The 24,220-nt window shown below is 40.9% G+C and overlaps 1 protein-coding gene across 1 annotated transcript in view; it reads left to right on the plus strand.

Annotated features, from left to right (window-relative positions):
* The first annotated feature begins 657 nt into the window (after positions 1-657).
* Positions 658-24,220, plus strand: part of SLC16A10 (solute carrier family 16 member 10) — a 65,400-nt gene continuing 41,837 nt past the window's right edge. The window contains exon 1 of the mRNA XM_058836358.1: positions 658-1,420. Coding sequence (XP_058692341.1) covers positions 1,051-1,420 — 370 coding nt within the window. The 5' untranslated portion in view covers positions 658-1,050. The remainder of the gene's footprint in view (positions 1,421-24,220) is intronic.

Genomic DNA, 24,220 nt, shown 5'->3' on the forward strand with positions numbered 1-24,220 from the left:
TCCCAAGGGGAGGTGCACAGCTGTCCAGAGGACAGCGGATGCCCCGAGGGCCCTGGAGCCGATCGTCTCCGTGCTGGGGCTGGCAGCCCTTCCCTCGGGGAGGAGGGTGGGCATTGGAGCTCCGGAGAGGCACAGAGCGCCGGGCAGGGCCGAGAACCGGCTATCACTGCTACAGTGGCTGTGGGGTGTGTGTGTGTGTGTGTGTGTGTGTGTGTGTGTGTGTGTGTGTGTGTGTGTGTGTGGCGGCGGGTGAGACTTTTGGGGCGGCTTCTCTTTATTTCGTTGTTGTTTGCAAACGGCCGGGGCGGAAGTTTCAGACTTTTCCCCCTCTCCCAGCTCGGGCGGGACACCGCTGGGCGCAGCTGCCCTGCCTCGTGGGGAGCGGGCAGGGCCCGGGAGCAGGGCTTGTTTACCGCTCTGCCCGCCGAGGGCAGTGCGCGGTACCTGTGCTGCAGGCTCGGGGCGCTCGCCCGCTTCCCGCCCCCTTCCCGGCGGCCTTTAACCGCTGGCTTCCAGTCTCGCCCTCCGCTTCCCCGCTCCCCCTCCTGCCCGGGAGGCCACCACACGGTGGGCTCGCCGCCGCCGACACGGTGCGCCCCGCTCCACCCCCTCCGCCGGAGAGCCAGGGCGGCAGGGAGGTGGGGGGGCCCGGAGCGTGGCTTTGCCCTGCCTTTCCCCGGCCCCCCTCCCTCCTCTCCCTCCTCCTCCTCCTCCTCCTCCCCCTCCTCCTCCTCCCTCCCTCCTCCCGCCGCCAATCGGCGCGGAGGGAAGCGCTCGTGCCGCTGACGCCCCCGAGGGAGCCCCCCTTTTAAAATAAAGCGGCGGCGGCGCGGCGGGAAGAGAGGGGTGTGCGCTGGTCTCGCTGGGTCTTGCACACCGACGGGAGGACAGACAGACAGAGAGATAGGCAGGGAGAGAGCGAGCCGCAGAATGACTGCAGCCCCCGCGGCCAGGGGCTGAAGGGGGCGAGGGACGAGAGGTCTCGAGGGGAAGGGAAGGAGAAGGAAGGCGGGAGCGGCGCGCCCGGAGGGTCTCGCGGTCGCTCCGAGGATGGCGCCGGTGAGCGAGCAGCTGGAGCCGCAGGGCGCGGGGGGAGACCCCGCCGCCGCCGCCACCCCCCTGCCCGGCCCGCCGGAGGTCGAGGAGCCGCGGAGGGAGAACGGCGGAGAGTGGCGCCCCGGGAGCGGCGAGAGCGGGGCCCAGCCCCGGGTGGCGGAGGAGGCCCCCGGGAGCCCGGGCTGCCCCGGGAGCGCTGCGGCGCCGGAGCCCCCCGAGGGCGGCTGGGGCTGGGTGGTGATGCTGGCCGCCATGTGGTGCAACGGCGCCGTCTTCGGCATTCAGAACTCGTGCGGGGTCCTCTTCGTCTCCATGCTCCGGCTCTTCGGCAGCAGCGAGGACAAGCAGCTGATATTTAAAACAGGTGAGGGGCGGCCGGGGAAGGGGTCGGGGTGGCTTCCAGCCCCCTCCGCCTCGGGCCTTCCCCGCCTGCAGCCCGGGAATAGGAGGTGCCCCGGCCGGGGACTCTCCCGCCGTCAGAGCCCGAGCCCCGGGGGGGGCCGCAGGAGCGGGACCCCTCTGGAGGGCTGGGCTGGGCCGGGCCGGAGCCTACTGGGACGCTCGGGAATACCCCCGAGGGGAAGGGCAGCTCTCCTGGCAGCCCTGCGCCCGGGCAGCGACCTGCCGGGGTATCGGGGCAGAAGCTGCGGGAGAGGAGCAGGTGTGCTCGGTTCTTTCACAACTGGATCTTTGGGCATCCGCTGTCGTGCCTTATGGGTTACGATGCACACTTCTGGCCGCAGAAACCTTTATTCCCCTGCCCCCGTTAGCCTAAAGATAAGTCTAAACGATTTATTACTAGTGGGGTATAGTGGCACTTAAGATATGTCAAGAATGGGCTTGACAGTTGCCATAGCGTTTTGATGTGCAGATTTACTGCTGCAACCAATGTCACAAAACTCACCAGTGAAGTTAATGGTATTTACTAAACTTTAAAGACATTAACAGTACTCTCACATGTTACTGATCTAAAGCACTTTAGACATATAAGATTCAATTATTTAAAAGATAAGCATACATTCTACTTTATTTTATGTAAGTTTTCTGTGGAAAGTGTCTTTTGCTCTCTGACTTTGTAAATTGAGGAAATTAAGTTTTTGGCTCTTGGAATAACAACAATTGAAATTAGGGAACAGAATTAAAATTATATTTTATTATAGTAAATAATAATGTTGACTTACATAAAAGATAGCTTTGTGTTAAATTATTAAAATGAAATACTGAAAAATAAACACAGTCTTTTATGTTTTTGTTCCTTTTGCAAAAAAATGTCTAGCCTTGCAGAGTTGTACACATTCTAGAGAACTTTTCCAGTATGGGGTGGGTGTTACAGACCTTTTGAAATTTATGTCTTCCTTAATACTTGCATAAGTGGGCCTGAAGATGAGATGTTAAGACAAGTTAATTTTCCTCCTGCAGCTTAATAACTATTTTTGTCTGAAGCAGAGAACCGGGGCAGGTGTTTAGACTGAAGCAGGAAAGCTGAAAAGTTGTGATGGAGCGTTCAGTGATGTCCTCTCTGGTACTCGAACAGTTTGCAGTGATATACATACAAGCTGTATTCCCCAGTGTTCTTGAGCTAGGAAGATGGGAAGCTACATCTGCAGGTCAGGTTGGGCAGTGCCTGTTTCTCAGAAGGGAGATGCACATCCAGAAGTAGGTGCCTAGGCTCCTTAGCCCACACAGGAGAAGAATGAGATTCAGAGAATGGGCTTTGACCATTTTGCATACTGACCTGGGAGCCCCTGGCCAGTCAGAAATGCAAAAGCAAATGGGTGGCTGATGCTCTCTGCCTGTTCATTGTACAGAAGTGTAAAAATTGCTTTTTCTGAGTATCTGGTTTGGTAGTAACAATCTCTTAAAAATTGTTGTGTTGTACTTAAAAAATAAGAGGTCTTTAGGTAGTAGTGTAGTACTCAAAATAATCAACAAGAGAAAGACTGAAATTATCTCCTAACTTCCAGAAGGGTCATTGCACCGCTGGTATCTGAGTGAGGTGAGATTGTGGGTGTGCTCCACACATGTTTTTGAAAATTTGCCCAATTGCAGAAAAGACGGGGGGAAAAAATGGAACCTGTCTTTAGACCCTAGCTGTTATACATCCTGCTTAGAAGAGCAAGAAGAGTTCTGAGTCCTGGATGCAGCCAGCACCTACTGTATTGCCTTTTAAATGATTTGAAGGGGGAAGAAAAGCTACAGCTGCACTTTGTTGCACTTTGTTTTGCTCTATCAGATATATTCTGGTTTGAGTAATGCAGAAGGTGCAAATTTTGTTTTTTTAAAAAATCCAAATAGGTTCAAACTGGGGGAAATACTACAAGGTACCGCCTTGACTAGATGACTTGTGTGCATGTGAAGGAGGAGTGCAAATGCAAGAAGTCTCTTGTAAGCAAAAGTACAACAGATAAAAAAAGTTCCTTTCCTTTTAATGCCTCAAAGTACCTTGATGAGTTGTGTAATGGAAGGGAAAAGTCACTGTGATTTTAGTGTTAGAGAAAAGTCTAGCCTGATCATTCCCATGGTATTGATCCAAATACTTAATCTGCTGAGCCTCTTGTGTTTGGACTGATTGCAACTCAAACCTGGCAGTGGTAGCTGAGTTAGTCAAGTTTAAGGAATTGGAAAACTGGAGTTTGTAATGAAAGTTTTCTTGCTGTGGGGCTTTGCTTTGGAAAGCAAAGTTTAATAGACTAATCCTGGGGGGGGAAAAGAAAATTCTCTAATACCCGAAATGCTGATTTTTTGAGAGGCATGAGTATTCTAGGTAGTTTCTATAAGGACCCCAGGTGTCTGTGGAATTTTACAGTTGATCCACAGTACCAAAGAATTCAGGTCTGTTTGTGATTTGTTAGGTTTTTGGGTTGTTTTTTGTTTGTTTTTTTTTTTACTATAGGGTTACTTAGCTGTTGCCAAGAGCGCATACGTTGCCAGAGATTTTTGTGTGCCTGCTCTTTTGGGACCAGTCAGTATTTGTCTCTTCCCTGGTGTTTCTCCTGAAAAGAGGAATTAAGTAGGTTGTAATAAAAGCTGCTTTTGGTATCTCTTTTAAATGCTTTTTGTAATATCTTAAAGTCAATGCAAGGCAAAATGGGAGGGCACTAAATATCATAGTCAATTCTATTTTTGTTAGTGTTAGTAGATGGCTGGGTGTCTATCAGTGTGAAAGGCAAAAAGGGAGGGGGCAGAATGGAAGATGTAGTCAAGAAGTGACTTTGCCTTGCAGATGAAGAGTGGAAGGAACTAAAAGTATGGGCAAGGCAGCAAGGCTATTTACAGCATGCAGCATCAGCACTGGATAAATAAGATAAAGAACTATAATTAATATTGTTGCAGGATTTAAGACTATTAATGGAAAAAACTTGTGGGCCATAGAGGGTTCAAAAATTCCTTCAAGGAACAGCTTTTATGAAAAAAAATTGAGTATAACCAGTACGCAGTATTTTGATATTTATATTAGTAAAAAGTAATTTCTTTGCTTCTGTAGTGCACTGTATAAGCAATTCCATTGTTTCCTTGTGTAGCCATTTTTTGTTCAAAAACTAATTGATTCACAACTCCAGAAGAGGAAAGGCCCCTAGTGTAAGTATAAAACTTCTAGAAAGGTGTGCCTGAAGCCTCAGGAAACTACTCTGTTCATTGTTTGTAGCTCATTGTGTTAGAGGAACAAGTTGGGTGGGGAAAAAACAATGACCATGAAATACAGGAGGCTCTTGGTCCTTGGAAATAAGGCAGACCTAGCTGGCCTCTAGTGTTCAATTGTAGTCTGATCATCCTTCAAGGGAAAGGATTGGTCCAGACGAGTCCAGGGTCTGGCAGGAAGAGCACTTGGTTCCTTTCCCTCTTGGAGTTGTCACATGGGGATGAGGAGCACTGAGCCAGTCCCATTGTTACCTCAAAGATTTCTGTGAGCCCCATCTAGTCCCATGTTCTGCTCTCTTGATAGGTGCCCCTGTTATATAGTTTTCTATGTGTTTATGTACCCATACTTGTTTACAGAAGGCAAATAAATACTATACTAGTGGCAACAGAGGTGAAAGTGGTAGGTTTCATTAAAAAAAAAAAGTCATATAAAATAGTTCAATAATAGATAAAATAAAGTAGTACCAATACTTTAATTGCTCCCTGTTCTATGATTTGCTGGTTCTGCAACTCTATTGCAGCTACTAATCTACTATTTAGTACACTTGTGTGTACAGGTATCACCTGCACAGTATGTACTGCTATTAGAGTTCTGCATCCACGTGTTTGCTTTATTAGCCAGTGTTCCTAGAAAACACCACCTCACCTTGCCTGGACTGGTTATCTGTGTGCTTGTATGCCTCTGGGTTTGACTGTCTAAGGTGCAGCCTTTGGTGACTTATCTGGGTATCAGCATGATTGATTGGCTGGCTTAACACTGTTGGCACCATCAGGACCCTTAGACCTGGATTGGTGAGAGTTTGATAGAGCAGGGAGGAGAACTCTGATTTTACTTTCACATTCAGGCTGTAATTCAGATACTGAGAAGATAATGTTGAATGACTACAAAGATCTACAGTGGATATTTTCACAGCACAGTTTGAAGTTTTCCTTTGCTCTTTTCTTGAATCTTTTGATATCTTCCTGAGTTTCCCTCCAGAGATAAAGACCATCAGCAATTATGATATAATTCAAGTCCTTGTTATGTAATTGTCCTTCAGAACCACATTTAGGGTTCTAAATCTATGGGCTGCTGTATCCAGTAAATTGGGAGGAGCCAGGCTGGAACCTGTGAGTTCTGTGAGGCTTATGAGAGAGCAACTGACTTTTGTTTTGAAGAAGTAGTAAGTCAAATGGAAAGCAGAAGTTATCAGGGTACACAAGTGTAACTTTTGTGAGGTACAAGGAAGTGTACTATGTAACACCTTCGTCACTAAGGATTACATTGCAGTGTAGGATGTAGCTCAGCAAAAAGCTGGACTTCAGTTTTGAAGGAAAGAAATAGCTACACAAGGAAACAATGTAATTGCTTATATAGTGCACATGATTATCAGTGCTGCTGTAGTCTGCTTTCATTCTCGTGTTTGTACGTCTGTTGAAACCAGAACAGTGAAGAAACAATGAGCTGTAACCTGATATATAAGTAGTGATTAATTTTATTCTGCTGCAGTAATTTTTGTACCCCTTTGACATGGCTTTGTGATTATAAATACCTATGCAAATGAAGATTCTGAAGAAGTTGATATGATGACTGGGTCAAACTGGAAAGTTGAAGGCAATTTCTGTAGTATGCTGTCTTTTTTTGGACCAGAATGATTAATTAGACGCTTCACTTCCCACTACACTACTGTCTATGCATACACACATGCAGTGGCTTTATGCCTCTGGAACATTTCTCTTGTAGAGAGATTACTTAGGTTGTCCTTCTGTGGGTTTTTTGTGGTTTTTGTTTTTTTTTCTTATATTTGATTTCATGTTGTTTCAGTTCTTCCTGTTCCAACTGCAGGTTAACTTACAACAAACAGCTTTGTTAGGGAGAATAATCTTCCTAATATGCCTGAAAGCTGGTTACCAGTTGTAACAGGCAGCACTTGAATTTCATAGTGACAAACCATCCCTATAGAACTCTGAAGAAGACTGGCAATTGTCACCACTCTGCATTAAATCTACATGCCTCAAGTTATGAGCTCTGGTGTGCTGCCCGTCAGACAAAACTATATCCTCTAAAATCTCCTTCATACAAATCCACTGAAATAGTAAATTTTACGGTACTCTGTTTGTGATAATTTTGTTGTTGCATGTGAAATACCTTTCATACTCCCAGTGTTATTTCTTTGTCGATGTCTCTGTTGCTCTTACTCTCTGTAATGTAGAGAAGAAAGGTACTATGCCACATTACAAAATGAGGCTTTGCTGTTTTCTGGCATGAGTGATGCACTGTGATGACATGTCTATTTTGCATTATTTACATAACATAATGTTTTTCTTACTGCTTATTATTAGTACCTGCAGCCAGTGAAGCTTATTTGACTTTGAAGTTTTCCAGTGTGCATTATTCCTTGCTCTTCAACTTTGTTTTGTTTAATTGGTGCCTGTAGTCTGTTCAATGCCATCTTGCTCATCCATTTTTTTGGCTACCATTCTTTGAGGTTTTTTCAGATCCCTTCCTCATTTTTGAGTTGCCTTAAATAACTGCTGTCTAAAGGGGAAGTTAGCAAAATGTGTATGTTTATTAATAAACCTTTTTCTTGGACTTAGCAAGATGTACCTGTGCTTAGTGTTTGCCTATCCATAAACATAATTTAATCTTTCAACAGTCTGCTTACCTCTGGACACTTACAGGTTCCTGATAATGTTCAATCTCTTTTATCATGATTTCTTTAGCCTCTGGGAAGGAGTGTTATTGAAGGCCATACTGAAGTTTAAATTATATTGATCTCTCTTTCTATTACTGAGTTCTTAATCTTGTATGAATCAATGTAGTAGACTGTCCTTAAACTATGATAGATAATATATCTGTATGTCTATATACTCTTTTAGCCAGTTTGAGTTAATTAGAGATAATGACAAACTGTAGCCTCTACTTGGAGCAATGTCTACTAGAGCAGGCATCTAAGGACCTTGCCCAGTTGGGTTTTGATCATCTGCAAGGATGGACACTCCACAGCCTCCAAAGTACTGGCGTTTGACAACTGTGAGCAAATATTTTTCTTACCTTTACATGGAATTTTCTCTATTTCAATTTGTGTCCATTGCCTCTTGCTTCTTGTCAGAATACCACTGAGAAGAGTTTGGCTCAGTCTTCACAGCCTCTCATGGGGTATTCGTGCATGCTCAGATTGCCCCCTGCAGCCTTTCCTGCTTGAACCTAACCAACACCACTCTCTCAGCCTCTCATCATGTGTCAGATGCTCCAGTTCCCTTATCTTTGCAGCCTTTTGCTGGATTCACAGTAGCAATTGGACTGCCTGTTCCACTTTTGGCATTGTTGGTGTTTCAGGCTTTTGACACTTGAAGGTCTCAGAGAAGGTAAAGTCAATCCATTGTCACCTCCAGTGTCAGGCATTGTGCTGACCCCCTCCCACATGTCCCTCACCTGGTAACATAAATACTGCACCAGCACACACCTCCTCAGGTGTCTAAGTGCCTGCTGCCTGCCACGCTCTTTTAATAGAGTTCTACACATCAAAGATCATGCTTTGAAATGAGAAAAATATTCAGAAAATTCTAACTTGTATTGCTGTGTATTGCAAAGGAAAATAAGGATTTTCAATAAACATTCATCTATAATGCTCAGCACGTAGTTGCCCGATCTGAAATTGCTTCTGCTCTGTGAACTCTGGGGAAGGAGATGCACTGATTATTTTCACCCAAGCTAATGTAGCACTGATAATATAACTGCGTGGTTTTAAAACAGTCCTTGTACAAAGGAATGATATAGGTTCTTTCTTATATCTTCCACAGACTTTTTTTTATTCTTTCATTTTGTGAACATACCATGCAGCCTTACACCACTGCAATTCAACCTTTAGCAAATATGTACAGAGGGGATAATTCTGAGAAGCATTCCCTTGTGATCTCATACTATCTGTTTCCGTTTCAGAAATCTAATTTATTACAATAACAACAGCTCTGTTTTAGATATTGCCTTCAATTTTCATGGGAACTGGATAGGAATGACTGGTTCTAATAGCTAAGTTAATAGCAGCCCTTTAGTAAGGATGGGACCAATTTAAAAATGATCAGTGCTAGTTCGTTCCCACACACAGGAAGGGATTACTGGGATGTTGAACCCAGCCTCTTTGTTATCCAGCAAGCATGTCTATAATCCCATGGAACACAGTGTCACTTAGATGGTAGGGACTTATTCTTAGACTGGAAGTTGTAAATCAATTTTCTTGCTGCCTTTTTGCTGAGTAAGCAGAAGTAGTGCAATCTTTGGCTGTTTATCTTCTGCAGTGTGCTTTGTTCAGCAGAGCTGTACTTTATGTATAGCTTCCAAGTACCCAGTAGTTTGTTTTCTTCATTTGCATTCTTGAGAACCTAGATTGGAGAAATAATAAGTAATTCAAAACATGTTAACTATTAATTTAATTCTCCTAGTCTCTAGCTCTTGTCCTCTTAGAAATGATTTGTAAAATGTGCAGTAAAGATTGTCTTCTGGCTCCTAAACTGGCTTTTAGCCATTTTTTCAAGGTGACTCAATAAAAATATTGTGAATAGAAAATGCATTGAGTAAATGAAATTAGTCTTCCTACTTCTTTGTAAAGAAGTATGTGGATATTGGTACCACATAATTTTAGCCGTATTTTATCAGTGCTGTAATTGAGGAAAGATAAAACACTATGATGTAATGTTCTAAATAAACTGTGATCTTTAAGCTTTTGTAGTCTAGAATGAACGAGCAGTCCTTTATTTTGGACCAAAACAGCTTTCTTAGTGGCAAGTTCATTACATGAAACCAGAACAGTGTTCTTGTGTACCAGGTAGGAAAGTTTGTTTTGAAGAAAGAAAAACCCCAAACCCCCAACTTTACTTAACTACAACATCAAAAGAGATTGTTCTAATTACAGATGTCCTAGTTTTAGCACTTCCTATATTGCATCGAAAGCTTAAGAGTCAAAGAATTCAAGAGAAAAAGAGAAGGTTAGTATTCATTACCAAGTGATCTGGAGTGAGTGTTGAGATGGGCTGTATCTTTGAAAACTTTTGTCTGTGCTGTCTCTGGTACCAGAGCTCTAAACCTGCCTGTTGTCCTTGGGCTGACTGACTGCTGCGACTTTGTTTGGTTTCTGTACCCGGGCACAAACATACTACATACAAACACATATTAGCCATGTGTCCCTTAAGGAGCTGCATAGTCTGCTCTAGATTAGAGTCTGAATGGCAGCTGAGCCACATACGGAGTGAGCAGTTGGGCAAACAAGGACATCTGTGTCAAACAAATGGATTGGGTTGGTCCAAGGAGGCCTGGAGCTCTTGTCCAAAGAGTGGGAAGCACTAAGTGCGCATGGGGTACACAGCCAGGGCTTTCTTGATCCTGTCTTGTAACTGAACATGCTGGGATTGTGGGTTCCACAGGTCAGACTGAGCCTGTTTGTTGTTGGTGTGCTCCCTGTAGTAGTTTCAAAGTGGTTGGAACTGGTTGATGACATCTGCTTCTATACAATGCTGCTTGTTTTTATGACAGGAAGGAAGGTGTGGTTGTGGTGCTCTACCTAAAGATGCTGTTAACTTCAGAGCACATGAGATTGAGAGCCTTAACTGGTGCATATTTTGGACAGTGGTATGTGTCATGGTTCAGAGTAACAGCCTTATCAGAGAGTTGATTTAGTATGGCTAGATAGTATTTTTTTGAATCTTGAGTGTACCATTTATATGATGACTTTTGTATTCTCCTTCAATTTATCTGTGAAAACACTGCCTGTGGCCCCTTGAGTACATTAGATTAAGTTGTCATGTGTGTGACAAAACTGAAGGTATGTACTTTAAAGAAAGCCTTTATGATTTTGGCACACAAAAGGGAATTTGAAGTTGCTCTTTGTTCTTTTATAACTTCAAGTAATTTCTTACCTTTGAATTATTTATGTAGCTTAGGCTCTTCAAAACCCAGCATTGCATTCCAGACTTGAAAGAAATTAGAGCTCTCAATTTAAAATTTCTGCCACAGCTGGGTACTGGCATTAATCTAGAAAATTAAATCAACACTAGGAAGTTTTCTGGAAGCTTAAATGTGCAAGTCTGGGATGTATTTTCTAATCCTATCAGAGTAACCCCATTTTTTACAAATTGAAGCATGAAGCATTATCAGCTTTTTACACCTCTGTACATATCAAAGTATTTTGTTCATAGTGCAGCAGTTTAATGAATATTTAGCTTCATGCAGTGAAATCATTGACCCTTGAAGGTGTTGTGGGGGGGAACCTGGGAGAGAACTGGGTAAATTAGTGGGAAGGATGGAGTAGAACTGCTCAAAATTAGTATGTACAATATTAGTCTTTGTATGCAGTCAGCATAGCCCAGCTCTAGTGTTCTGACTTTTTGTTTTTGCTTTTTCTGTTATTAGGCAAAGAAAATGGTATGTTTTATGCAGTTTATGCAACGTCATGCTGCAGTATTGATCTTTTGTATATGTGGTTTAAGGCATTTAACTTAATGTATGTTATGTTCAGTCTCTGCATTGAGGTTTGTGCCAATAACTGTATACTGTATTAATTACTTTATCTGAAAATTTCAATATTTCAGCAGTTGGTCAAAATATTTTAAAATATTTTGTAGAAAATTTAGCTGTATTTATTAAGATAATTGCATTGGGAAAATAAAGGTCAAGAAAGGCGAATATCCTATCCTGCTTGTTCTTTGGGATACTGTCTCTGAGCAATTATGACTTCCTTTCTATTTTATGTGGTATCCCACTCTACCAGTATTCTAAATGTAATTTTCCTGATCAGAGTAGGTAAGAGAGGTGCTATAAACAGTAAACTTAAAACCCAAGTGAAAAGTTTCATCATGTCTTTAAAATTGCCTCCATCTGGACCTATGTGGTTGTTCCAGAGTTTCAAACAGAAAAGGATGTGGGTTCTTAATGGGACAGCATTCCTCTAGGTTTCAAGTAAAGAATCAGAATGAAAAGGATAGACACTTGTAGCAAATTTTCATATTGAAATTACGTTGTCTTCTGAAGGTGATAAATCTTAGCATTTCACACTGCTTGCTGTTTATAAGCAGTGTGAATTCTCTCAAAACTGAGTGCTCATTCTTTGGGATAGGATCTCAGGCTGAGAGACTGTTGGTCAGCGTTTATTGCGCAGAAGATGGGGATAATATGAACAGCATTCTTAAAATGAAAAGACTTTAATTATTTTTATCAAGACATTGCTTTAGCAAAAGAGGGCTAAGGCTCTGCTTTTTCTTGATCTTTTGCAGAGATCTACAGAGTGCTCTGGAATTTCTCTTCAACACCCTTATTTGGTTTTTTGAAAGAGAATAATTTCTGTGACTAAGATACCAGAACTTGGTTCCAATGGCTTAAAACCCGGTTATTGCCTTTCTTTTGTGTGTTAAACTAAAATGTGAAGTAGGGGAGGCTCAGTGGACTCCAAAAGCTAATTAGGAGTGGTCATACTAGGAAACTGGTGACAGTAAGGTGGACAAGGTGGCCCTGACAGTCACCACATGCCTGAGGACGTTGTCCAAATGCTTCTTGAGCTGTGTCAGGCTGGTGCTGTGACCACTTCTCTGGGCAGCCTGTTCCAGTGCCCAGCCATTCTCTGAGTGAAGAACCTTTTGCTGATATCCAACCTAACCCTCCCCTGGCAGCTTCAGGCCATTCCCTTGGAACCTGTCACTGGTGACCAGAGAGAAGAGATCAGTGTCTGCTCCTCCTCTTCCCCCCACAAGGAAGGTGTAAGTGCAGTGAGGTCTCCCCTCAGTCTTCTCCAGGCTGAACAAAGTGACCTCGAGTCCCTTGTCATCTGAGGCTTGCCCTCTAGACTCTCCACCATCTTTGTGACCCTCCTTTGGATGCTCTCTAACACTTTATACCCTTTTTATATCCTTGCACCCAAAACTGCCCCCAGCACTGGAGGTGAGGCTGCCCCAGTACAGAGCAGAGCAGGACAATCCCCTCCCTTGCCTGGCTGGCCATGTTGTGCCTGATGCACCCCAGGATATGATTTGCCTTTCAGTTTATAGCTCTGCTTTTTATGAACTTTAAATTTCATGACAAAAAAATCACAGGGGCCATGAACTAACTTTTTCTCTTAGGCTTTCCGTGTCATTCTTGCCAGAACTATCACATATCTTTTGTGCAAAACTCATAGCTTGCAAGTTGTGAATTAATTTTAAGGTAATCTTGCCACCAAGTGTGAAATTATGTAATGAAAAAAAGTCCTTTTTTTCTTGAATAAGTGCCTGAAGTGGCCAACCTTTTAGTGAAATGTTAAGTGTAGCTTTGTGTGAAACAGATATCAATTAAATAATGGGATTAACAGTTTGTGATTGGGGGAACACATCAATGTTTAGTGGAAGACTAAGAGGTAGTTAAAGAACAGCTTAGCAGTGTTTACACATAGATAGTCGAAATGTGTGAAATTCAGGGCTAGAGTAAATGCAAAGGAAGGAAATTGGAGCCTCCACTTATTGTTAGGGCTGGTGAAGAGGAGATCAAAGGTATCTGCTTATTTTAAAAGTGGGACATCTTGTTAAACCACCCTCCACTGAGAATGCTGCATCCACACAGATTTGTTTGTTCATAAAAGTGCTTATCTTCCAAACTGACTTGTACTGCTTCTGATTTCAGCTATGCTTTGTTGGCATTGCTATTTGCTTTGGCAGTCATTTTTTGTCTTTAGCTACTTCTCCATTTTTTATGAAGTAATTTCATAATAGCAAAGCATTTTCCTGTGTGCAATTGGTTTATCTTAGGTGGGCATAGCTTCTGTGAAATTCTAAGTGATGGATTTCAGTTTAGTGTAAGACAAGGGTATCACAAATGTTTTATGATAGAAGACAATATCATAGGCTTTTAGAGCCAGTCTGTTTATATGCTTGGCTCCAATTTAAGGAGAGTTTCAAGTATCGTAGCTACATTTTTGCCCTCAGTAGTTATATCTGGTATGTGTTAAAATAATAAATGGGTAAACTATATATAGTTGTTCCCCTCCCATACCTTTTTTCCTGTTTTTATCTGGGTCAGTATGGGAGTGCTGAAGCAAATGTGACTGTTGGAGGGTTTTTTTCATGTTCTGAAAGGTATGATATTTCCTGAGGTGAGAGTCAGTCCTCCCAAATGGCAGTGGTGCCAGTCTTTCAGTGATGCTAGGCATCATACTGTGCAAATAGTGTATGTTTTGCTTTCATTGATTTTTTTTTTTTTCTTTAGCTTTGCTCTGCTTGTCTGTTTTGCTGCACTGGTGAGTTGGGTGACATTTTCAGGCAGTGATGCAAAATATGCAAGAGTGGTGTTACACCTGGAGAAAACTGGCAAGGTGTGGAATTCAGCTGGCAGATTACAGTAGATGGAGGTCTGTTGAGTACATTTAGTGGTTTATGGAGAGTTACTCAGCTGGGCAGATGCCAGCTTTTAACTTTAGGGTTGGTTGAAAATCTGCAGTTAACCCAAACTGTGCTGATTATATCTCCACTGCCTCTGGTGGGAGCTTTGACTCCTCACTCAATGCTTTCACATGGAAATCAAACCCAACTCCAGGTGTCCTGTAGCACACCCAAAAGTACTGTCATAGCCTTACGAGTATGTGGTACATCTTTGTGGTCTTTGCTCTAACAGTATCTGCAATGTCATGCACACCAGTCCATGCTACTTAGAGGTCACATTGACAAACCTGGTCATTGGATATTTAGGGGGTTATTGCCAAAGTTACCTTTCTTTTGAAGGTTTATCAGAGCCAGATAAGATCAATACAGAAAGCAATGCCCTGTGGAGCTCTTTGATGCTCTGATCTTGTATGTAGCCAGTAATTTAGCTCTATTTGCTGATGAGTCTCCCATGTGATGTTGTATAATCTTCAGCTTCTAGTTGCTCTAGGATTTACTTCATGGCATGTGGAAAACAGGCTGATGCTGGCTTCATGGCCAGCACTTCTGAATGATTCTGGAAAGGTAAATTCATCTTGTATTTGGAATGCCTAAATTAATTTATATAATTCCCAACAGTTAGATTGCAATTATAGGTGTTGGATCCATTTCAGCTGTTTCCAGATATGAGGTAGTTATAGGCAGCTTTTCCAGGTATGATTGAGGCCAGTGGTTTCTTGAAGAGCAAAGTTAGGCTACAAAGAAGAGCAAAAAAATCAGTGTAAACATCCAGAAAGTTGAAGTAGTTTACCTGCCAGCCCTGGTGGACTTATAAAACTTGTTCTTGGGGGCAAGATAGAGCTGCTTGGTGTGTCCTCTCCACCTTCCCCCCACTGCCCTTTAACCTTTTTGTTTCCAGTTTTGGTCTTGGCAGGGTTATAGAGCTGCTGGCATACACAGATGCCAGCCAGTCATGTCCTGTCTCTGGGAGAGGGAATTCATGCCGAGTCCCACATTTGGTAGAAGCTGGAAACTGCAAATTGCTTTCTCTCTGAAGCGGTACATTGCTTCTCTGAAATTTGTCATGGTAGGACCTAATGTTTTGCCAAAGTATCTGAGAGATGCCAGTTGGTACCTGCCATTCAAATTTATTTTTTTAAGTGTTGGCTGGGCTGATATGCTATTTGAGGCTTTTGTTCATGTGTTAATTACATCTCAGGAAGATAACCAAATACTTGTAAATGAAATTCGGAATTTTTTGTAGGAGGAAGGTGTCTAATAGGTAAATCATCTAACTAGGATTTAGGTGGATATACCCAAATACAAGTGGAATCATTCTGGTAATGATTTTTCTTATTCTAAGGAAATCTCTTCAGAGGACATTGCAACAGTTAAAACTTGAAAGTATTTAGCTATAACAAGAAATTTGTAGTTACTTTCAGTTTATTTTGGTATTGGAGGTTAAATAAAACAATAGAATAATTGAATCTGAAAGCATAGACATTGTTTGCTGATCTCTTGATGTAAAGAGCCCTGATTATGATCCCATTGGTACTCACTTTTATATATGTTCTCTACATATTATATATGAAAATGTTTCTATTTTGTTTTTATCATTTATTTAACTGGAATATTCTAACTTTTTTGTGTTGGGGGCTGTGTGTGGTGTTGGTAGGTTGGTGTTTTTTTAATTATTTGTTTGGTTTTATCTGTTTGTTTTTTGACTGCTTTGTTTTTGTTTTGTCCTGTAATTATTTTAGTTTCTCTGGAAATAGACCAGTTGCTATGAAAATAGTTCAGATTAGCATGCTGCTTGGTTTTGGCTTAAACAGGTATAGGCAGCCAGTGGCACTGCTGGGTTTCTGCATGGAAATGAAGAGCCACCTCTTCTTTTCCTAAGAGTTGTTGGCTGAATATGGGCAGTATCTGGAAAGGTCAGTGCTGCTCCCTTAGAAAATGGCTTGAAGAATATTTTAATTTTTTTCCTTTCTGAAATGGTTCCTTTTTCTCCTTAAGAATGTTATCTAGACAACTAATCTCAAGATTTTGCTGTGCTGTTGATCTTCAGCAGCAAATTGTCAGGTCTCTGAGTTCCTGTGTCTATCAGCTCTTGATACTTTACTGATGAGAATTGCCCAGAAGCAGCACTGGTTTCTACAGTTTCTGCTTGCAGCTGTCTGCTTTTCTGAGCTTTCAAACAGAGGAGAAATGCAGGAAGATGAAAAATACTCTTTTGTTATTGTAATAGTTTTACTACTTTTAGTACATTTACTTTTACATTCCTTACGTTAAATAAGGTAAGATGTTCTCCACTTTCGACTGGAAAGAGGGAAATGTAGAAGTAACACTTAATCCAATTAATGTATTTTCCTGCTCTGATTCATTGTGATGACTTTGAGCATCTGGTGGTAACTGAGCATGAGCTGCTTAAAGTCACAGAAACCCAATTCCTATTATTTCTGCTCATTGAAGAGAATAAATGAATTACCAGACACTAATCTTGGGATAATTGCTTGCTGAGCAGGAGATCTTAGCTCTTAAAGAAATTAGTTTTGTAAGTTTGTGGAGCTGTCAGAACTAGTGAACTATTAAAAAAAGGTTAACCACAAATGAACAGCAGCCGAGCTCTCAGTCTTTTATTCCTAACTATTGCAGTTGAACTTTGCAATATAGAAATATATGCAGTGAAGATAAATATTATTTCTTCCCCTTTGTTGTAGTTTAGTCCCAGCCAAAACAGGGACGCCCTTATGGGTTTTACTGTTATTATATCAACTGAAGTTTAAACTGGAGACTGAAATTTGTCAGTGTTTCTGGCAGTACAGCGGTAGGAGGTACGTGCAATAAGTTACTGTATGTACTGCTGTTTTGAATGACCAATCCATTCTGGGATTGAAGTAACTGTTATTTTGGGTTGGTCCTCTGACCTGGACATAGAAGAAGGCGTGTGCTTTTTAGCTCTAGGCAGTCTACCCTGTGACATTACCTCAGTTTTCCTTATTCTCCTTCATTTGACATGAATTAGGCAGGTTAGTGTCCAAAATTCTTTCTGAGTTTTTCATGACTGTGTGGCCTTGTGGTTTACGTCTTCAGGGTATTGGTATTTGAAAGTCATGTTGCTTTTCACTGGTGGTCCTACTCCTTTGCCTTTGGAGAGCAGCGTGAAGCAGGTGTTGGAGTCATCATTCTTAGTTCTTGCTCAGTGGCATTGACCTCACTGGAGTCTTCTACTGGGTCTGGGGGCAGACTTTGTCCCTCACACATCTATCTGGAAACATTCAGAGCCCAAAAATAGCTATATAAGCAAGCAAACCTCAAATACACATAGATTTTTTCCGTGTAGAATAAAATGCCTATTAATTTTCAACACCTTTATTTGCAGGAGTAACTAAGGAATACTTTAACTGGATCTTCTTGTCCTGATGGGTATTTTCTGTCTCTGTGGGTTGTTGCTATGGACAGTCAATGCATTTCTTTGTAAAATCTGTATTTGTCCGTTAAATTCTTACTCTGTATCTGCTCTTTACAAATAACAGTATATAGTCATTCAGATTTTTTTCACACTGTTTATAACAATGTTTAATACATTGCATGTTTGATCAAAACCCCACAGGGATTCCAGCAAAGTGATAACAGTATCCTGGGTTAACACAGATTAAGTGCTCTGATTGGAAGTAATGGTTTCATGCAATATGCTTCTGCCTGTCAATGAGAACTGCAATTTTGTCCTGTAGACAGTCTCTTTATTGTGGAATCTCTGCTTGAAACATCCTCAGCTTAAAAAAGTAAGCTTTATTTATTCTTCCATTTATTTTAACTACTGTCAAAATATCAGGATATAGCAGACTTCTCATGTAAGGACACTATAATTGGTGTTCTTTAGGGACAAACTGTGATGCCTGTAAGTTGTGCTTGACTTGTATTCAGAGTGGGCATGGAGGCTTCAGAGTCCTCCTCCAGTCAATGACCAGACATCATCCACAGGTTGGTAATAGTGGAAGTGTGAAAGCTATGTACTCTCACAGGCACCCGCTGCAAATATATGTTTTATTTTCAACACACAAGAAGGAAACAACACTTCCTTTTGCACTCAGGGATTTCTGTTTCTGAATGCAAACACACACTTTTACAAAAAAGTACAAAAAGTACAAAAGCAGGATCAAACCCAGCCTACTGTTTGCAGATTTGTTTCTGCCACAGCACAGCCCCAGTGCTTTTTATTTTTTTTTTAAATTTTAATAAAAGCTGCACACAGTGGAAATAAATCTATTATGGGGAAAAAGTCAATATTGTATATATTTGTCATTGCAGAATTGAATTTTGATTGTGAAAATATTAGCATAATCAGATTAGATTTATAAAAAAAATTTTAATGGATTGGTACAGAATTCAGAAGTATGTTATTTCAAATACATGGGTCTTCACAAATGCAGTTGTGCAAACAAGAAAATAGCTTATTCTTGGCATTTTTGGTGGTCAGGAGAATCACACTATGCACAGCATATCAAAATCAGAATAAAGTGGGAGGAGAGGAATGTTACTTCTTTCCCCACTGTTGTCTTTGAATTTCCTGGACTACTGCTAGAGAGTTCCTCGATTTGGTATTTCCTAATGCCTTTTTATTTCTAATTTAGAGTTAATTAGAGTTGTTTTATACCTTTCTTGAGAGCTTAAAAGTTGGTTTTAAACCCAAATGCTTCAAATTCTGAATTTTATGAGGAAGTTAGCATATGCAAAAGAATCGGTACGCACATTCTACAATCACAGAACCATTAAGGTTGGAGAAGACCCTTAAGATTGAGCCCAACCATTAACCCAGCACTGCTAAATCCATCATGTATCCTCAAATTCCACCTTCACATGTTTTTTGAACACTTACAGGGATGGTGATTCCACCCCTCTCCTGGGCAGCCTGTTTTCAATGCCTAACCCCCCATTCAGGGAATAAATTCTTCATAATATGCAGTGCACAATATCCTTTCTTGGTACAACTTGAGGACATTCCCTCTGGTCCATGATTTCCTACCTGGGAGAAGGGACCAACCTCTGCCTTGATACAACTTCCAGACCCTAACTTTTGAATGCAAGCTAAGAACCATAATGCACCATAAGAAGTAGTGGTGGCTTTTATTTTGCACACAACTTATTGCATACATCCCTGGCTGTGTGATTTACTGCTTTTTTAAAATGGGATTTGTGTTGCTGTGACTGATGAGTGGTCATGTTGTGTCAGTGTGCTCACTGGCATGACTGTGCTTGAGAAAATAAATTGACTTGGTGCAAAATCTGATTATAAAGATTTTTGAATAATTGAATTCAACTTTCGTCTTTTAAAGTAATGTCTTCAGTGGTATGAGAACTCTCCCAAGGAGAATTGGGACAGAAATATGTAATAGATTCTGTAATTTTCTGGCAGAAATTTCATTATTAAAATAGATATTTTATTTACTGTTATAAACTTGAGCTACTTGGGAACAAACCTCTAGGGTAAACTAAGTAATGTTTAATTTATCAAAAAATGTGGTTACTTGTTACTTCTATTGTATCTTCTTCCCTGTGTTTGGTAGCTATGGAGAAAAGAGACTTGCTGCATTCAAAAAACATTCCGAGACCTCAGTCTGTAATGGTGTACTTTGCATAGATCCTCCTGTTAATTTGCAAGGAAGATTTGACCTGTCAAGTGCACTGGCAGTGGATTTTAGAGGAAGTAACCCTGCTTATGAGGACTCTCCTAGCTGTGGTGTCTGTATTAATGATAGGCTGGGTAGGATCTCTGGATCCCCTGTTCAGAGCAAGTTCAGTCAGATCAGATTACTTAGGGCCTTTGTCCAGTTGAGTTTGGATAGAGATCCCATATTCCATCTTCTGCCTCTTGCATTATGGCTGTGCACCTTTTGAGCAGTGTAGTTACATTGTCACTGCTTTTTAGGTAACTCTGGATGTCAGTAAGATCTGTGCTCCTTGTGCCTCCCAAAACTTTTCATAAGGCTGAAAGCCCCCACATCTGCCAGCCTTCTCTCCAACATTAGGTGCTCCAACCCTCGGTTACCTTGGTGGCCTTCTTCTGTTCTCAGTCCAATATATCAATGTCTATCTCTTGCTCTGGGGTAGAGAAAACTCAGAGCAGCTCCAGGTACAGCCTCATGAAAATGCCTGTGTCCCTCAGCCTGTTGGTAATGCTCCTGCTAATGGTGCTTGGAGTGCAGTCAGTTTTTATCGCTGAAGGGCACACTGCTGGCTCACATTCAGCTTGTGTCCATGAGGAGGTCTCATGTGTCCCCTTCTGCAAATCTGCTGTCTAAGCAGTTGACCTGCAGTCTGCACTGGTTCCTGCTCTTTCATCCCAGGTACAAGACTTTTCATCTGCCTCTGAATTCCTTCTGGCTGCTGTTATCTCTTTTCTCAGCCTATTGAGGTCCGTGCACATGGCAGCCCTGACCTTCAGCACATCTCAGTCACTCCTTCCAATGTGTTGGTACATGTGAAGTGTTTCTTTCAGTATGTGTTATCTCTTATAAAGCCAACTGTATGTCTTTAATGCTCAATAAGAGACTTTCACACTGGAAATTGATCTAAGATAGTGTTCTGTACTCAGTAACTGATGCTTACCAATTACTAGTAATTGATGCTTACGAAGCTTAAAAAGTAATTTCTCCTATAATTACACCTTCCTCTCCTTGATCAGTCTGTGATTTTTGAACTGGGAGAGGCTGAAGTCCAACTGACATCAATTGCATTTAATACCTGTGGACTTCAGAATGCTCATTTGTAGAGGATACACAGTTAAAATTTATTTTCTTAATATAATCCATGCTTCCTTGTGTTCTAAATGTGTTTTCTGATAATTTTGGGAGTCTCATCTTGTTTTTGTTTGATGAAAAATTTAAAAAAAAGAAAACACACAATAAAGCCAACTAAACAAAAAAAAACCACCTTTAAACTGCAGTCACCTGAGTTATGTTTTAAGAAGATGAATTTTGTCTCTTCACTCTTTCTCTGCTTTCCAGGTGATTAGTTAATATTGCCAGAGCAAGGGACTCAAAATGGATTCCTTCTGGATGTTGCTGGTAACTGCTTTGTATATGCTAATTTGACCTCTCCTTGTTTCTTTAACCTACTTAATTCATACCTCCGAGGGCTTTTCTCTTATCAAATGGAAACTTTGTTTTTCTAAGAATCTTTTGTGATGGATGAGCCCTTTGTTGAAAGCTGTTAGAAGTTCCATCTTAAACATACTTTGAATGGCATGTTACTTTAGCATGTCCAGATAATTCTAAATAAGTGATTATATCTAAATACTGTTTTTCTTAAATTCTTTTATTCAAAAGAAGTTTAATTGCATGATTAATGATTGCTTGATGAACGATAAGTATGTAAAGCTGCTTTTAGACATGCAAAAGTTCATGATATTCAGCAGCTTTGAAGAGGTCTTATATCAGAGGTGGTGACCTCATTGTGGTGAACGACTACTTCTGTTTTGTTTCAGTGCTTTTTAGAACAAAAATTAGATGAGGGAGAAGATTACTCCTTTAGAAAGAAAATAAACCCTGTAAAAGAATAAGGCAACTCTCACTTCTTCTAAGTTTTTTTCCAGTTTCTTAGCAAAATGCAGAAAACACACTTAAAAATAAAAATTCTCTGGTAATGTACTGAAGAGTCTCTGTTCTTCTTGAGGAGTAGTTTTAAAAACAAATCCTAGTTGTGTCTTTGCCACGTGGAAATGCCAGGGTCTTTTCTCTCAAACAAAAAAAAAAGGGTTTTTTTCCTATCCCCATACTTTCTAAAAAATAATACTTTTATATATTAAAGCCATGAAAAGGGTGGTGGTCTTGAAGCTTCTACCAACTTGCACTTAGCAAATACTTAGTTCTGATTGTCAGGAAACCTACTATTTATGTTCAGCAATGCTGCAGTGTATGGCATCATCTCTTTGTTTTGGCAAGTTTTCGTGAAGATACTTCCTGACTAGGGGTGAGGGGCAAGGGAGAAGGATTGATAGAGATTTTCATGCCTTGTTCCTTGCAGGCTTTTGAAAAGAAGGAATGACTCAGTTTGACAGTAGCCATCTTGAATATGAGCAACTTGAGTGAATTTGTCCTCTGTCTTCTAAGGAGCTGTCCCTAGTTGCATTTATGAATGGAAGAGAAAGACATAAAAATAACATTGTTGCTCTTTTTATTTTTAAGATTCTGTAATTTCTTATATGAAGACTGTAATATTCTTATGAGTAGTAAACTGGTTGTAGAACTACCAGAATCCTTTAGTAAGTATGTTAGAAGTTTGTTGGGTTTTGTTTTTGTTTGTTTGTTTTGGTTTTTTAAAAAAAATTAATTCACTTCAGAGCTCCTGAAAGTAAAGCCATTGCCTCAAGCTAAGCATGATGTTGGCAGGAATTGTGCAAACTTCTTTGTGTAGTTTTTGCCAAAGAACCTTGTTCTTGACCTGAAATATCCCTCCTGTTTCCAGCTGTGAGCTTCATGAACAAACAGTATGAATTTTGACAAGCTGACCATTATTCATGCAGAATAATTTATTAGATCAAATTTTTGTTCCTAATTAGTTTCCCTTTGTTTTTTAACAAGCTTTACTTTGTTGTTTTCACTGCCTTCTTATCAGCTCTTACTTTTTGCTCATGTCATTGGGTTGAGTAAGTAATTCTGAGAAATGACTGAAGGATACAAGTGACATGTGACATTGCATTGTCTAGTTCAAATGTCAGATACCATAAACTTATGGTCTAAGAATGTATTAAAATGCAACATAATTTTATTAGTACATGGAATTATCTGAATTGGTCTTTAAATTGTTATGTTCATAAGCCAGGAATACCCACGGAGAGAATTAATTAAATTGGAGCTTTAAAAGAGAACTTGGAGTGGTTTGGCATTTAAATTGCTGCATCAGGTTTTGTTTTACAATAAGCTAGTGTTATATGCTATTTAGAAAATCAGGAATTTCTCCTGCAACAAAATCTTTTCCTTGGTCAAATAGTGGGAAATATTGAGTCAGACATAAACCAGTCTGTACTAAAGCTATTACGTGTGATTCCTTAACGCCTGAATGATATGGTGATAGAAGTTGTAGGCTGTTCCCCTCGGTAATACAGTATGCAGTTTTTTCCCTTCTTACTTTTCCCACTCATCTCCTTCCATCTGAATGATGAATAATGTTGAAGCAAAGTTCACTGTGAGCTCTTAGAAGATGGGAAGGCAAATATACTTTTCAGACCTATTGCCTGAATTGTTATTAAAATTACTCCCTTTTTGTTTGGGTAGGTATGTCACCTACATGTTCTTCTTTGGGGCTTCAGTTTGTTAGACTCTTTTTGTTCTTATCCTGTCACCCAAGTCTAGTTTTCCTTCTTCCCTTTTTTGTGCTTTCTCTACCTTGATGGTGACAAAGGAAACACAAGACTTGTGTCACACTAGCTTTAGTGTTGGAGCTTATCAGCTTAATGCTTTGCTTGGTCTTGGTGCTGCAGCTCCTATCTTGTTCCTACCTGCAGAGTTACCCATCCTTAGATCTTTCAAACCTTCTCAACACTTCGCAGTTCCTCAGTTTCAGGCTCCCAATTCGCTTCCTCTTGTGGGCCGAGTTTGCATTCCCTGTGCAGTAAAGATTCTCTTGTTTTCCTTAAAGAAACTCTCTGAAGAGCAGCCACCTTCTTCTGGAGATGGGTTCCTAGACAACTGGTGGGGTGGTTACCACCAGGTTTGAACTGCCAAGGGCTCCTCACATTACTGCTGATTTCATCCTTCTTTGGCACCCAGTGCTTTTTACTAAATAAAGCACAAGCCACAGGGCTTTCTGCACTTCAGTCTGCACGCTGAATTAAAACCAATCAGGCCTTTTGATTCTTTGTTTTCTTTGGGCTGGCTGGGGGATTCTGAGTGTCAACAGCTTTTCTTTAAAACACTTAGGCTAAAGAAACATGCCTGCTATAGTTTAGTTGTTGATAATTCTAGAATAATTAAAAAATAAGCACTGTTCTTTTGCTGTCTGTGCTCCCAATAGTTAATTACTTGTGCAGTCTGTCGGACTGATACTTTTGTTTGCAGTCTTACTTGAAAACTCTCCAACACTACTCGTGAGCAGGCATGCTAGTAATTCATGCTGTTTGATTACTTTTACCTAGTGCTAGTTTACATTACGTTATGCTATCAAGGTTAAG

The sequence above is a fragment of the Poecile atricapillus genome, chromosome 3 (assembly GCF_030490865.1).
Source record: "Poecile atricapillus isolate bPoeAtr1 chromosome 3, bPoeAtr1.hap1, whole genome shotgun sequence".
NCBI lineage: Eukaryota > Metazoa > Chordata > Aves > Passeriformes > Paridae > Poecile > Poecile atricapillus.